A 16,404-nucleotide genomic window follows, 5' to 3' on the forward strand; every position below is an offset into this window, starting at 1 on the left:
ACTCCTCGCCGGAATCCCTCACAGAAGACACTGATTTGCCTCGGTTACCTCCCCGGAAGATGTCTCCTTTGGGAGACGTCATGAAAATCCTTCACCAGCGTGAGGGGGGGGGGGGGTCTGTCCAAAAACCTAACCTGGACAAGTCAGTGTTTCTGGAGGCATTTGGCACAGGACCCTCTACCTCCTGGGTGTCCCCTACTGCATATTTAGTTACATCTCAGGCATGGAAGAAGCCCGACTTGGTGGAGCCCATTCCCAAGTGCCCTGATAGAATTTTAAGTGCACCGTCGGGCAAGCACTGGTCTAAGTGGTCCCTAGTTGATGCCATGGTGGTGGCGGCGGCATCCAAGAAAGAGCTCACTCAGGGGAGCTCTGTGGTCCATTTGCCGGACCAAGACTCCCAGGCCGTGGACCGTTTTGGAAAGCGGGTCTACGCTTCAGCCATGTTCGCAGTATGTGTGCTGAACTATATGGCACATGCGATCAGACTTCAGCGAGACCTGGTCAAGGAGGTCACTGAGACTGCCCCAGGTTCCATGTCGGCAGAGGAGCAGAAGGTGTTCCCTTCCCATATGTCCACCCTTACTTCAGTTTCCAATACTTCTAGGCAACTCTTGTCCCACGTTACTGAAGGCGCTGCTAGAGTGGCCGGTACAGAAGTTGCCATCATGCGTCACATCTTGCTCCGGCTTTGTGCATTCTCGGAGCCCTTCAGGGTGTCCTTCACTAATGTATTGATGGTTCCACTCGTTTCGGAAAGACTGTCCGAGACACGTTGGTCCACAGCCAGAAAGACGGGAAGATCTTATCTGCCATCTGGATACGCTTAACCCCTCAATAATCCTTTTCCCGGAATCAGCGAGGGGAGAAGAAGATGTGGTTCAGGAAGTCTCAGGGCTATCCCCATGACGCTCAGGATTCACCCTCCCCTAGAGGCAGAGGGGGATATGACAGGCGCCACCCTCATGACAGAGGAGGTCCAAGAAACCAGGGGTCTCAGGATTCTTTCCTGGACAGACCTGCACAGTAGCCCTAAAGGGTTGCCCGACTGCTCGTCTCTGGAGGCAGTCGGGGGACGTCTCTCTCTACACCCAACAGCCTGAGAGTCAATTACAGACGATCATTGGGTGTTGCAAATCATATCCAGAGGATATTCACTTCCCTCAAAAACCAGTCCTGCCCAAAAATCTCCCGGACATTCCACCTGCGGAAAGGGAGGGAGCAGCACTGGAAATGTCCAAGCTGTTCAAAAAAACGAGTCATCTAGCCCGTCCCCCCAAACCAGTCCGGATTAGGCATCTCTTCTAGGTTGTTTTTAGTGCCAAAGAAGATGGGGGACTTTAGACCCATTCTGGATCTTTCAACCCTAAACCTAACAGTTGTCAAGACAGAATTCTGGATGGTCACTCTCCAATCCATTCTGCCCTTTCTGCAGAAGAATGACTGGATGTGCTCATTGGACCTCCAGGATGCGTACTGTAACATCAAAATGGACAGGCTGTCTTGGAGGTTCCTCCACTTTCAGCTGGGGAACAGTCCTTACCGATTCAGAGCGCTACCCATTGGTTGCACCACCAGCCTCAGGGTGTTTACCAAAGTGATGGCGGCTCACCTGCGACTTCCCCTACCTGGAAGATTGGCTCCTCTGCGCCCCCACCAGGCATCACCTCTACCAAGCCAGGGGTCTCCTTCTCCAAACCACTTGAATTGGATCCGGTACAATGTCTAGACTTTATTGGAGCTCGGTTAGACAGCAATCAAAGCAAGGTTTTTCTGACCCCGGACAGACAGCAGTCCTTCCGACATCATGTGTTGTACATTGTTATGACCCAATATCCCCCTGCAGAATCAGTTTTTCAGGCATTGGGGTCCTTGGTGGCTACTATTACCCTCATCCCCACAGTTCATTTGTATATGAGGGTTCTTCGATGGACCCTAGCATTCCAGTGGTCCTTAATAGATCTACCTTTATCCCATCTGTTTCGTATGTCTTGAGCCTGCAGGGTGTCGCTTCTCTGGTGGCTCCAGTCCCTGGGTGGTCTTCAGGTTTGTCCCATTGTCCTTCTGACCCTGATGACCACAGTGACCATGGATGCCTCCGTACTTGGGGGGGACCATGGGAAGGACAGTCCAAGGCACGTGGTCTTCCCTGGAGACTAAACTGCATATCAACATCCTGGAGATGAGGGCAGTGCTACTGGGTTCCAAGCTCTTCATGCCCATCTTCCCCACGGGATGATTGCTGTCTAGACAAGCCAATATGTCTGTAGTCTGGTACATCAACAAACAGGGGGGATCCAGGTCTTATCTCCTTTGTCGCGAAGCCATGAGATTGTGGGAGTGGGCGATCTCCACTGTCCGTTTTTTGGTGGCAGTGCATATTCTGGGGAGATCCAACATTCTGGCGGACAGGCTCAACAGATCTATTATGATGCCTTACGAGTGGTCTCTGAATTCCTCAGTAGCGGAACGGAACAGATCTTCCTAAACTGGGGTAAGCCTTGCTGCGATGTCTTTGGCTCTCCTTCCAGTAGTATTTTGCTCTGAACCCCCTCCCCCCCTCTGGGGGAGCCCCAAGAAATTCTGTGGTTCATGCTTGGCCCTCTGGTCTTCTGTATATGCTTATCCTCCTCTTCCCTGGATACCGAAGTTCATTCAGAAAGCTCGATAGCTGTGGAGCTTAGTGATCCTCATTGCCCCCTTCTGGCTTTGCCAAATATGGTTCTCCTCTCTGTGGTCTCATGTAGTGTATCATCCTTGGACATTAGATCGGTTCTGGATCTGATCTCGCGTCCCTCAGGGATCCCGCACCCAGATCTTGTCAGTCTGAAGCTTATAGCTTGGCTGCTCCAGTTCCAGTGATAGCTAGGACTCCCGGGCTGTCTTTTCCGGTTAAGATTTTGGTAGCGGCTCACAAGCCATCCACCAGGAAAGCTTACTCCACTAAGTGGAAACGTTTTTAGATTTGGGTGTCCCAACATGATTTGGATCCTTTCACTGCTCCATTTCCCACTATTCTGGAATTTTTGGCAAATATTTTTCATCAGGGTGCCAGTTTCTCCACAGTTAAGGTTCAACTGGCAGTTATTTCCAGTTTTCATATAGGAGACAATTCAGATTCCCTGGCTTCTTCCAACCTTTGTAAAACCTTTTTAAAAGATACTTTTTTACTTCGACCTCCAATCGAGGACCCCACGCCACCTTGGGATCTTACTCTATTTCTACAAGCTTTGGTTTCTTCCCCCTTTGAAACTGCAGCTACAGTGGATTTGCAATTTCTGTCTTGGAAGACCGCTTTTCTGGTAGCTATTACTTCGACCAAAAGAGTGTCGGAGATTCAGGCCTTATGTACTAAGCCTTCGTATATGGTGTTCCACAAAGATAGGGTGTCCTTACTTACAAACCCTTCCTTTCTCTCAAAAGTGGCTTTGGAATCCAACATTAATCAGGTTATCAGTCTCCCTGTTTTCTTCCCTAACTTTCAGAATAAAGGAGAGTATAAATTGCACTTGCTTGATGTTCATAGGCAGTTGTGTTTTTATTTGCATAGAACAAAGTCCTTTTGCAAGTCGGATCAACTTTTTGTTTTCTTTTCTAAGCCCTTCTTAGGGAAACCTGTGTCAAAGGTGACTATTGCCCATTGGATCTCCCAGTGCATACTTTGGGCGTATACAGCCAAAGGTTTATCTCCCGCAGGTCAAATTAAGGCACATTCTACTAGGTCTATGGCAACTTCAGCTGCATTTTGGTCTAGGGTTTCATTGGAATGAATGTTGCACAAAGTAAAATGAAAGGGAGAAAGTCTGAGACGCAACCGTGAAGTATTAGACAAGGAGAAATGAATTAATATGGAAGAACAGGTAGAGACAACAGTGGCAGGTGATGAAAGGAAAACCGAGATGGTGCCAGGAGGATTATATATATGAGTCAACTCCAAAAGGAGTTGCCTGCATTGGCAGGGGAGTCAGCCTGATTGGAGGAAAACATAGGATGAAAGAAGTGGAACAGTGGAAAAGGCTAGGAGGAGTGCAAGAGGGATGTAATTGCCATCAGATGCATAATAGGAAGTGAGACAGCCAGCACAGGCAGTGAAAAAGCTTTGGGTAGTGGAACTAGGAAGGGAAATTGCAAAATCAGAAGTAGAGACTTGGTACATGAAGAAAGTGAGAGCCATAGTTGGGTTATTGTTAATAATTGTGTTGATTGTAAACACAGTCACAAAGGAATTAATAGTTTTGCCACGAGGGAGTCCATACCACTGTGAAACCGATCTCACAGTTCAGACTTGGAGAGGGTGACAGAGTTTGTTGACAAAGAGAGTGGTTGAACACATGCTGTAGTGCATTTAGGCACTGGTGAACTGTCAGAAGAGAGAGCTGAGGTTGTTGGTAAGTAGAACCTAGAGATGACAGAGAAATGCCAAGGTTGATGGTTGGAGACAGCATTCACAGAACTGTTAGCTATATCTGTAGCTAGCATAGTGAAAAAGAAGAGGATTAACAAATGTACAGACTGTTTGTAGCAGTGTACTGGGCAATGCAGGCAAGATTGGTACTTGGAGGGAAGATAGGAGGTGACCTGGTAAAGAGACTAGCTGTTTGCCATGGACATCCTCCATCTTACCAGATGCTACAGAGGTGCTGAGAGCTAAGTTGGAAAGGTATTTTCAGTGATTGTGAAAAAAAAATGGAAAAGTGCTTGACCCAAGACTTCACAATAAGCCCCAAACACAGTCCGTAATCGATCAAAAACAGTTTAATAGAAATATTTATATATTTATTTATATATCTCTATTATTAACATATATATATATATGTATTTATGTACATATTTCTATTAAACTGTTTTTGATCGATTACGGACTGTGTTTGGGTCTTATTGTGAAGTCTTGGGTCAAGCACTTTTCCATTTTTTTCACTGGTTCTTTTATTGGTGCTTGTTTCAAACTTTTTTTTGGATTTTCAGTGATTGTACCTTTGGACCGAAATAAAAAAGAGGGAAGGGGTTCCAACAGATTCAGAGAAGTTGGGTATGTGCTCAAGCATTAGAAAGTAGAAAAAGACTTAGAAAAAGCAGAAGAACAAACAAAATGTGACTCAGAGTGTGACTGAGCAGTACTACTCTGCACATGGATTCTCGGTAGGAAACTGGCAGATCTTCAGGCAGTGATTCAGAAGTGGAGTGTCATTGCTAGTATCACGCAAGCATGGGCCACTGGCAAGAGATGAAGGCACAAGGATGTACCTTGCATATAGGTTATTCAGGACTGACAGGGAAGGGTGGAGGTCTTATAGAGAGCTCCATTAAGAGAGCATTAGATGTGTAGAGGAATAAGAAAAGGGTATAAGAAGGGACATAACTTAAGGTAAAGGCCTTGGTAGTTGACTGAGAAAAGGAGAGTACTGTAGGAATGATAACTGTATTGGCCCCTATACATGTCAAATGAGGAGAATGAACAACAGAATTAAGGGTGTGACTAGGAAGAAGAGAAGTTTAGTCATGGGGGATCTGAATGTTAGCGCATTAAACTAGAAAAGTCTGAGCTCCAGGGTAAAGAACAGAGCAGGAGCTGTAAGAAGTCTTGTACCAGAATAGCTTTAGCCGTCTGGTGCAGGATTTGTATGACAAAGGATGGAATTCTGAATGTACTCCTAACCAAGGAGGATGTAGTCCGAGAAGATGAAAAGCCAGAATTAGCCAACAGTGGTCATATCCCTGTGTTGTTTAGAGTGGGGGGGGGGGGGTTGGGAACACAAGGGCAGAGATGGTGGTGTGGGATTTTATGGAAGTGGATTTTGATGATGCGGGTGAAAGGGTCATAGTTAAGTTGGCTGAGTAGAGATTAGCTAAGGAAGTAAACAAGCTATTGGAATGAATTGGGAATGCAGTACTCAGAGCAGTGAATATGGATTTGAGGAAGAAACAAAAAACAGAAGGCCAGTTTAACTACACAAGAAACTGAGGCTAGTGAATATGGCAAAAGGCAGGGTATGCAAGAGGTGAAAGTAGGGTAGGGTATAGGCAGAGGCACAGTGAGGCAAGAGAAGCATAGCAAGTGCACAGAATAAAAGGAATTTGGTAGGATTACTCATATGGAAACATAGGCTTCTTTATATGGCAGAAAGAAGGGACAGGCCTGACTGGGATGAGCAGAGATGGGATGGGATCACAAAAGATTATACAAGCAGAGGCATTGAAGAAATATTTTACTTCCATCTTTATAAAGGAAAGGAAAGAAGGGAAGGCATCATGCTGAAACGGAGGAAGGGTAGAATGGAGAGAGCAGTGAGCAGATATGGAGGTTGATATGAACAGTCTTTGCTAAGGGAATACAAAGTTACCAGGACCAGATGGACTGCCGGATAGGGTCCTCAGAAATCTGGCTATTGTGACGGCAGATTCTTTGGAGGTTTTCAATACTATCCATTATGGAAGTGCTTGATAACAGGAAATCTTTGGGTTTGGTTCACTCATACAAGGGCAGGAAGCATGAAAAATCTTGGAAGCTATAGGTCAGTTAGCCTAAGTTAATGGCAGGGAAAGTCACAAGAGATAATCCTGAGGGAAGGAAAGTCTGGATGCGTTTGCAGAGTATAGCAGTATACCAGCATGGGCTCATTGCTAGAAGGAGCCATCATTCAAACCTGATCCAGTTTAATGAAAGTTGAGTAGTAGTAGTTAGACTCATCAGGACCTTTCAATGGGTTCCACATAGGTGTTTGCTAAAAAATGGTTTTGACAGGAGGGGGTAAGATCAGAACTAGAGGATTGGATTGGTGCATGACTGAATGGTAAGATACCAGGAGTTGTGGTAAGAGAGAGAGTGTCAGGAATAAGATGGGTGACAAGTGATTACTGCAGTTGTCAGTCCTGGGTATGATACTCTTCATTTTGTTTGTTTCAGATATCCCGAGGTCAGGAATTAAACATGGAGTGCTGCAGGTATCAGTCCCGGGTCTAGTACTCTTCAGTTTGTTTCAGATGTATACTGAGGTCAGGAATAATACATGGATCACTGCAGGGGTCATTCCAGGTCTGGTACTTATCAGTTTGTTTCTGACATTAAGACAGAATAAAGAACTGTATCAGTCTGTTTGCTGTAGACACAAAGTTAGATCATTAGTGAAGGATGGAGGGAAAACTCTAAGCAAGGATTTGGAAAGGCTTCCCAAATGGGCTGCGGGGTGGCTGTTGAGGTTCATTTCAGATAAATCTAGAGTACTGCACCTAAGACACAGTAGCCCTAATGTGAAGCATCAGCCCTGAGGAGTATGGGGACTGATGACAACAAAGCAGGAAAATGATCTGAGAATCCCATCTCAAACAAACTACCAGAAGAGAAGTGGACAGTAGCATCAGTCAACAGAATGCTAAGGTGTATCTTTAAGATGAGTGAGCTTCAAAAGTGAAGAGGTAGCAACTGTACTAGACAGTGGTTGGGCTGTGCCTTGAATACTGTGTGCAGTTATGGAGGTAGAGAGGCCAGGACATTATACTGCAGGAAGGAGTGTAGAATAAATTCATCAGAAGTGTATGTGAAATGGAAGGGAAAAGATTTAACCAGATACTAGAGGAGCTTGAGCACTTTTCCATAGAGAGCAAATGTGAAAAGGGGGAGAATGCAGTATGAGTGCAAAAGTTTATATCACAGAAATGTGAAAGGATTGCCCTGAATAGGAAGGAGACATAAGTTGGGGGGGGGGGGCAGTTTAAGAAGGGTTGATGGTAAGATAATGATGTTAGATGCATTTAAAGTGCAGGCAGGGTGAGGAGGATAAATCAGTAAAGTTTGGTGAACTTAAAGGTTAGATGTAATGAGTTTGTTGTACTCTTTCATAGGGATGCAGGTATACTGTAGAGAACTGTACCTGCGTATGGTGAAGCTGCAGATGTGGAGTGCTGCTGAGCTGTAACTGTTCAGTACTGTTTACTTCACCTGCTGGGGAAGCAGTGTGTTGAATGTGGTTGCCAATTCAAAATAAGTTGAGATGTGAAAATAGGTTGTTACCTTTTTGAGTGTTGTGCAGTTTGCAATGATATTATTTTATTTTTATGAAGGTGGCAAAATATACACATTTGACTAAATGTCCATTATATTATATGGACAAAAGTGGAACAGACTTTAGAACTGGGATCACTGTGCCTTGCTGTGTTATCAGAAAGAAAAATTAAATGAATGCTCTTTACTTGTATTTATGGGGAATACTGCACGTAACTGTAATTTTGAAATATAGGGCATTCATGTTGTTAAATTAAATCAAGGGGGTGGGGTTGTAGAATTCTTATATGTATGAATTTGAAAGCTTTGCAGCTACCACAAGATTTTGGTATAAACAATTTTCTGCATTGACATATGAATTTTAATGCATGTGATTTAATGTTGTGCATACTATTTAATGTTGTACTTGGCCTGAATTTGTTTGCTATGTTATTAATTTTGATGGGTTACTTTAATGGCAGCATGGTGCAGTAATTGATAGCTTCATAGCAAGTATCAGCATCTGTATTGTGTGTTTCTAATCTGTTTTTGAATATATTCTGGAGAGCTTGAATAGTTTTGGACTTTGGAACTATGGTTATATGTTTCTGATATTATTGTGGATACTGCATCATCCAGAAGCACAAGGAAGTCAACAGTTGTAGATGTCCTATTCTCCCCACTAGCACCTAACCTCCAGTCCAGCACCATCACATTGTCCTTAATCTAACAGTAACTACAGTAAAGTCTTTGTGCTAGAACACTAAGCTGTCCCCACTACCTCTTAATTAGTTGTCAGATGACAAAAACTGATGTCATTTTATCTAACATACAATACAAATACAAATTTGTCATCCATTACATTAAAGATAAGCATGGATAGGCACCCACTGAAAAAAAAATGTTTGAAAAAATCTAATAAACTGTGAATATGTATGGGGAGGCCTTTTCAAGCATGAATACTGCTTCTGCAAGTATCACACTGTCCTTTCAGTTGCTGACACCTGGCTTACAAGATTTGAGTCACATCTTAGGAAGACTTCATTAATCCTCTTTCATATGTTCATAGGACGATACTAAGCTGTTGGCCCGGAGGCCCTTATAAGCCTAGCCAAGAATTTCACCCATGTTCCCACAAAGTCAGCACCTGTTTTCCCTGTCCAGCAGGGACACAGGTGGGATCCCAGGGGTATATTTTCTGTTTCCCATCCAGTCGTCCAGGTTCCTCTTAAAGAGGGTTAGTGAGGTACTCAGCTTGACATGTAGAGGAAGTCTATTCCACAGATGAGAGGGTTGTTGGGACACAAATCTATCCTGCCAGCAAGTTCTATTAATGTCACAGGCCAGGTTGAGACCTTGTGTGCAGGTTGCGCAAGTGGAGTATGACTTATGGATATGCAGCAACTCCATGAAGGCTGAGTCTGAGACGGCCTGTATGCCAGACACAGGTCACATCTGAGCAGTCTGTATGAGACTGAGTAGAGGGGCAGGGCTTTAAGCCTATCTGTATAGGATAGGTGTTTGAGACCCTGGATTTTGCTGGTCAGGAACCTCTGTGGTCTCCCCAACTGCTGCTTGTGCTTGGCAAGGTACATGCCAAAGGGGGCATTGTACTCGATAATGGGTCTAATAAGGGAGAAGTACAGGGATATTATGACCTCCTTGTTCTTGGATGAAATACCTTTACTTATAAGGTGTGCCATGTAGAAAGCCTTCCATACAATGGAGGCAGCATTGTGGTCAAAAGTCAGGTTGCTATCAACCTGGGTGCCCAAGTCCCTCACGACTGATTGCGTATTTAGTACGTTGTTATTAATGTGATAATTGGTGAGGACACCATTTTCCCCAAAGGGATAATGATGCATTTCTTGGCATTCAGTTTGAGGCCATGCTTCTGGCAGGAGTCATTAATCTGGCTAAGGCCCTCTTGGAGGATGTTCACATCACTAGGGGATTTTATGACAGTGCCCAGCTTGCAGTCATCTGCAAACTTGGTCAGTCACAGACCAGTGGTTTTGGCTTGTACCTCAGAAAATTATATCCCAAACAGTAGAGGCCCCAAGATCGATCCCTGGGGTACACCGTTTAAGGGTCTACTACTAGAGGTGGCTTCCTCTATTTTGACTGAGTGGGTTCTGTCAGTGAGCCAGTTAGTTATCCATCTAGCAACATGTGGGTTGATGCCTAGCTGGGAGAGTTCATCTATTATTCCCGAGTGGGGAATAGTGTGTAAGGCTTTGGCTAGGTCAAAGTAGGCAGTGTGCACTGCCTTGCCCTCATCCATGGCTTTGGTGACTGTTTAGCAGAAGTCGACCAAGTTTAACAGGCATGATCTCCCTTTGACAAAACCAAACTGTGTGGGATCAAGCATTTGGAGGTTACCAGTATCCTTGTTTATAAGGTCCATGATAATGCGTTCCATGGCCTTGTAGATCAGGCTAGTTAGGCTAGTAGGCCTATAATTGCCTGGGTCGGTGGACACTCCACCTTTGTGCAGAAGGATGACAGTTGCTGTCCTCCATTCTGCTGGGACAAAAGCCACTGCACAGGCTTTGGTTGAATAGAGTGCCTAGTAGTGCTGAGTGCTCTTGCCTGAGTTTATGCAAGACACAGCCAGGGATGTTGTCGGGTCCCATGGAGGCTGTATTTTTTTGCCTTTGAGAGGGCATTAATAACTTGCTTCCTGGTGATGGGGGGCAGGTGTTGGGGATGTCCTGGTTTACTGATGGGGGGGGGGGGGGGGGTGAAGTTTTCACTGAACTTGTCTGCCAGCAGGTTGGCTATATCTATTTCAGACTCTTTGCTAGTTTGTTCCACATAAATTCTCCTAATATCTTCAAATCCACTGCCATTTTCTCCCTTATTTAAAAAAAGAAAATGTCAAGCCTTACCTATCACACTGATAAACTAATGGGCAGTTTCCCCCCCTTTATTTGTGTTTTTTTATACTATTTGCACAACTTTCAGCACTACTAAATATCTTAATATGGGTCTGATTGTCATGTTCTCTTGGTCCATAAAATCCCTTATCCTATCTGAACATCCATTTTGTCTGTTTTTACTTTACATCTGTTGTGCTTGGTGCATTTTCCCACATGTTTATTGCTGCTGATAGTATTTTTCTTGTAAATGTTAATGTTTGGACCAGATTCAGTAAAGTCTACACTAAGTGTACACAATATGTATTCAAGAACATCCCTGCCATATTTTGTGTACTTTCTAGTCAATCGGAAAAATTACATTAAGTGTACATGTAGTCTGCACTTTGTGGTAACCTTTATGAATTCCTGTCAATATTTAAAACTGCAAGAAAATCAGTAGGAAAACTAAAATTAGGAGGAAGAAGGTGTGAATTATGTCTGTGTTGTCTGTTCAGTCAGAACAGTGTACACTTAGTGCTGGCGTTATTGAATCCCAGGGTTTATTTATTTATTGACATTTGATTGTACCAGCAAAGAACAATAATTTTACAATCTTAATAAGTAAAATAAAAACATGCAGTTCAAATAATAACAAATTAGACATAATATAAAAACATTGGTTAAGAATCAGTACAAGGTATATGATCATTTAATACTTAGAGAAATTTTAGACAGTTTGTAGAGAAGTTAAAGATAAGTTTGTCTAATAGAAATAAAAGTATAACGCTTGACAGTCCTCTGGTGTTTGGAGGTGAGTGTGTTCTACCTGGGGGTGAAACACTAAAGTTTTGGTTCAGAAACCCTGTTTTAGCCGTTGTTTGGTCACAGACCTGTAACTGAGCTCATTTATCCTTTTGAAAATCATACGTTTTTACAACAGTGCTCAAATTATCCTTTAGAAAGAAAAAGTTGTCTAGTCCTTTTTGATTTTTTAGTTACAGCCTTTCTTTTGAAAGAAAACAGGATTGAAATAAGGTGCAGTCCTTAAAAGGACTGTTGTTTTTTTCTCTAGCCTGTTGATGATAGTCCTAATAAGAACTGTTCTCCTTCGTGCTAAAAACAGGGCTCAGTCCTTAAAAGGACTTCTTAATTGGTTTGCTATGGAGCCTGTTGTGAATAGCCCTTATAAGGACTGTTAATATGGTGGTATGCTCTCCAACATTTCTATCCATCGGTGATTAGGTGGAGATTAAAGCTGTCTATTATGGTGAGCTCAGTCCTTGTTAATGTGACTCACACAGTTGAGACTTAGGCTGTGAAGGAACCAAGTAAAAGGTTGAACATTTAACTGTACAAAAGCAGTTGCTGAAGGAAAAAGACACTGGAGGCTACGATATTTTTCCACGAGTCTTCATTTATTTTCAGTCCTGTACAGTACATACAATGATGCACTCCTTCAGTAATCAGTGATAGTTAAGTATTAAGATCCTACTTCTATCTATTGGCGTAAACCTTATGGTTACAAAACATCAAGAATAACTTTATCCTTCTTGCTAAAAAATTTTAACATTTTTTAGTGTATATATTTATTTATCATTCGAGCTTTAGCTCCGAACATGTCTGTTGCTATCATGACAAAAGGCATGAGTCTTCCTGGGGTCTACAGTTTGGTGTAAGCATTTTGGTGGTCTTTAGGAGTAATGAGCCCTCTAGGGTAGGTGCACTGAAGTTTACAGTCAGTGCTTTCAGGGCTTTCTTCAGGGAGGTATAATTTTTTTTGACATGTGGAGGAAAATAGGCTAGGCGCATTTAGTTTGTCGTTGTAAGGAGATTTAAGTTTTTTTTAGTGAATATGTTACTTCTTCCAATAAAACAAAGGGGAAGAACCACAAGAAGAAAAGGCAGACCAAACAGGAATAATATTATGGGAAAAAATTGAAAACATGTTTTGCGTGCTGGTTGTGTGGCGCTTTGTAGCCCCTTAGTTTGCTTAAGCTTTCAAAAAACATGAGGGGAATTAAAGATAAAAACAATCCACAGTTGTCGTGGTCTGAGCCACATGGTGCTTTTAGGAAAGAATGGTGTGCATGTTGGTTGCGTAGCGCTTGTATTCCTTTATTTTGCATAAGCCAAGAAAAACAAGGGATTAATATGGGGGGATTAAAGATAAAGACCAATCCGCAGTTATTGTAGTGTGGAGCCATGTGGCGCTTATAGTGAATTACGGGCCTCTGTGGATGGGAGCGTAAAGGAGGTGTATCTCCCGTAGAAAATGGGGGAGGTTGACTGGAGAAATTATGCTTCAGGACCAGTGCCCAGTGGGTACATGATCATCTCTTTTTTTCTTAAATGTGTTGCCAGGTTTGGCGCTTATTCTCTCTCTTAGGGGAGAAAGGTGTGTGTTTCCTGCTTTAAGGTGGGTTCATGGGGAGCCGAAGGATAGATCATGAATGAATTACTGAGGAATGAACCCGCGGGAGGGGAGCGGGAAATGGGGGTAGTCCCCAAGCTTGGATTCTGAATTACTAAAAGGAGACGGGTGGTGGTATGATCAGAGGGAACGGGCAGTGGATAAAGTGATGGGCTAACGAAACAAAAACAGGAACTGCAACTGTACTAAAAATCAGAAAACACCACCAAGCAGTTAACGAAGATGGAAAATCGCCACCACGAGCAAAGGTCCCAATAACTGCAATCCAATCCTCTTAGTTAAAACCACTTTATTCGGATGTATGAATAAAAGCCTGAACGCCTTAAAGTCAACAACACCCACTGCGTTTTCGTCCACTTCTTTGACTTCCTCAGAAACGATTTCTGAGGAAGTCAAAGAAGTGGACGAAAACGCAGTGGGTGTTGTTGACTTTAAGGCGTTCAGGCTTTTATTCATACATCCGAATAAAGTGGTTTTAACTAAGAGGATTGGATTGCAGTTATTGGGACCTTTGCTCGTGGTGGCGATTTTCCATCTTCGTTAACTGCTTGAAAGTGATGGGCTAGACAGGGTGAAAAAAACAAGGTGTAAAGAATAGCAGTTTGCCTGTGGTCCTGGAGTGTATGAGCCCGGGGAGACGTGGTGAGGCGGGGGGGGGGGTTGAAAAGTAGTGTGTGGGTATTTACAGTGGAATAGGGTTGGTGTTAGACAGTGTTATGGGAACAACAAATTTATCTGGTGTAGTTAAACTGGAGTTCCGTGCTGTTTATAGGGGAAATATAGTGATGTAGTGGGGGCTGTGGGCTATAGTGGTGTGCAGGTGTTGGCAGTCAGGTGGTAAAAAGGTGGCCTTAGGCTGGTGTCAGAAACACTAAAGGGGTTTCTATACGTTGCAACCAGATGCACCCTTTTAGCTGGAAAAAAGGGAAACCTAACTACAGCGCTAATACTAAACAAAGAAAATAGCGAAGATGCAGGGTGGTGGGAGTTTTAACTATGTGGATATTGTGGAAAAAACAATGGGAAAATACATGTATTAAAACAGAAGAAAATGTTAATGAAATGAAATGAAAACTAATGTAAGCTTGAACCATGGGAAAGAGAAGGATGTATAGGTGGTGGAAGAGCTGCCTGGAGAGGGAGGCCACTGGACAGGTAGCTTTTGAACCATAGATGAGTGGGCTAAGAGAGACCTAGTGAGAACATTTGAAGTAGAAGTTTGCTGTGGTGATGGCTTTAGACAAGTCTAGAAATAAGGAAGAGACTAGTTTGCCATTATCTCTAGCTTTATTGACAGTATTTGTTTAGGAGGGCAGTGCTAGTACTATGGGAAGGACAGAAGCCATGTTGTGAAGGGGATAGGAGTTCGTCCTGCAGGAGATAGGCTAGCAATTGTTTTTGAATACATTTTTCAGGTATTTTGACGAGGAGAGAGAAGATTGCTAGTAGTTCTGGTTGAATTTCTTCTTTTGTGCAGAGGGATAATGTGTGACATTTTCCAGAGAGAGAGGAACATGGGATTCCTTCTTAAAAGGATGGAGACAGGATAGGCAATACTATCAGCTGCTGTTTTTAGGTGCTCGTTTGGAAGGTCATCAGCTGAAGAAGATGGTTTACATTTAAGAATAGTTTTATATGGTATGTAGGCACAGGTTTGAAGGTGAAAGTGGATGTGGTGATATGTAGCTGTTGAGCAGGTTTGGGATTAGATGTTGAGGAATCCTTGGTTAGAGATGCTATACTATCTATAAAAGAAGAGTTGAACTGCATTGCAGTTTTGAGTGATTGTGTTTCCTTCTTAACTAGATCTGTAAATACATTGCCTCTGCATCTGTGTACTAGCAAAAGCATTTTTGTTTCTCAGGATGATGCAGTATTACAAAACTCAACAGTTTCACATATCTCTACTTGTAGGAGGTATCTGATTTGTTCTACTAGCATAATCTTTTAGGTGCCACTGTGCAGATGGTAGTGTTATAGCTGATTAGCTTACTGCAGCTGATGAGGTAAGTGTTTTGTAGAAGGCAGGCTACAGTCAAAACACAGAGCTAAGCTGGGAGGGAAGGGGACTGGCAGATGGTTGTATGTCTGGAGCTTTATCAAAGTAAAAGATGAACAGTGCCAGAGACTTAACACTTAACTTGCACATACAATAATGGGAATAAGGACTCAGTAATGGTCAATATGAGATTGAATGCATCATAAAATATATATCTCAATTTTATTATCCATAATTCTTAGTAAATTAATTGAGCATATGAGCTAGTCATTGTGGCTTGCTTCATTCCCTGTTTGCCACTGGCAAGGACACTTGGCTTGGTCGTGTGCCATGTGGCTGATATTTATGTTTAAAAGAGAACTACAGGAGAGTAATTATTCCATTGTAGAAATGAAGCTTAGACTACTGGCACATTTTTGGAAGAGGGGTGGGAGAGTGCATGGGATATGTTTTGGGTAAGCACTGTAATATTACAGGTTCATTTCTTTTTCCCTTATAGACAATTCAATGGAGAGGGTAGAACTGCACTTTGGCTTCATATTCATGCAAAAGATGATTTAATCCCTACTGTTTATTGTCCTGCCAGTGTGTTGGGTGCTCGAGTCTGTTGTATGTCTGGTAGTGACAAATTAATGCGATGGACAGTCCTGGGTGTCCAGGGAGCGCTTCTAAGCCTTCTGATTAATCCATTGTACATCGTCAGCATCGTTCTTGGTAAGTTGTTTATTGCCTTTTATTATTTTTTCATTTCTGCTTTATTCTAAAATTATAAACTGTTACTTGTAAACAGTGAATTTCTGAATGGTAAACTTAACTTAAAACAGTGACAAGTATTTAGCCAATAAGGCTTAACCATGTTATTTGAACTGCCATGTCAGAATAAGTGGCTAAATTAACAAGCAGGGTTATCTTTTCCATTGTGTACATCTACATTGTTGCAGTACAAATTCTTTAGCTGTAATTTCCTTCTTACAGCCTAGTTATTGATGACAGAGTGCCTGCAACAGACATGTTACCTAGACTGAAGCAAAGACGAACGTATTGATCGTGAGTCATGAGTGAAAACAACTGGAAAGTTTTTGAAAAGCCCTCTTAATAGTAAATTGTAGCAGCTGCTGCAGACACATCAGCAGTA

At 42.8% G+C, this 16,404-nt stretch overlaps 1 protein-coding gene across 1 annotated transcript in view; it reads left to right on the forward strand.

The window, feature by feature from the left end:
• The window catches only part of LOC122794480 (adenosine deaminase domain-containing protein 2-like), a 1,461,320-nt gene that overhangs the window by 1,070,561 nt on the left and 374,355 nt on the right, over positions 1-16,404 (forward strand). Inside the window, exon 10 of the mRNA XM_044062915.1 lies at positions 15,769-15,983. Within this exon, the coding sequence (XP_043918850.1) occupies positions 15,769-15,983 (215 nt within the window). The remainder of the gene's footprint in view (positions 1-15,768; positions 15,984-16,404) is intronic.

The sequence above is a fragment of the Protopterus annectens genome, chromosome 1.part0, assembly GCF_019279795.1.
Source record: "Protopterus annectens isolate FY-2018-M chromosome 1.part0, PAN1.0, whole genome shotgun sequence".
NCBI lineage: Eukaryota > Metazoa > Chordata > Ceratodontiformes > Protopteridae > Protopterus > Protopterus annectens.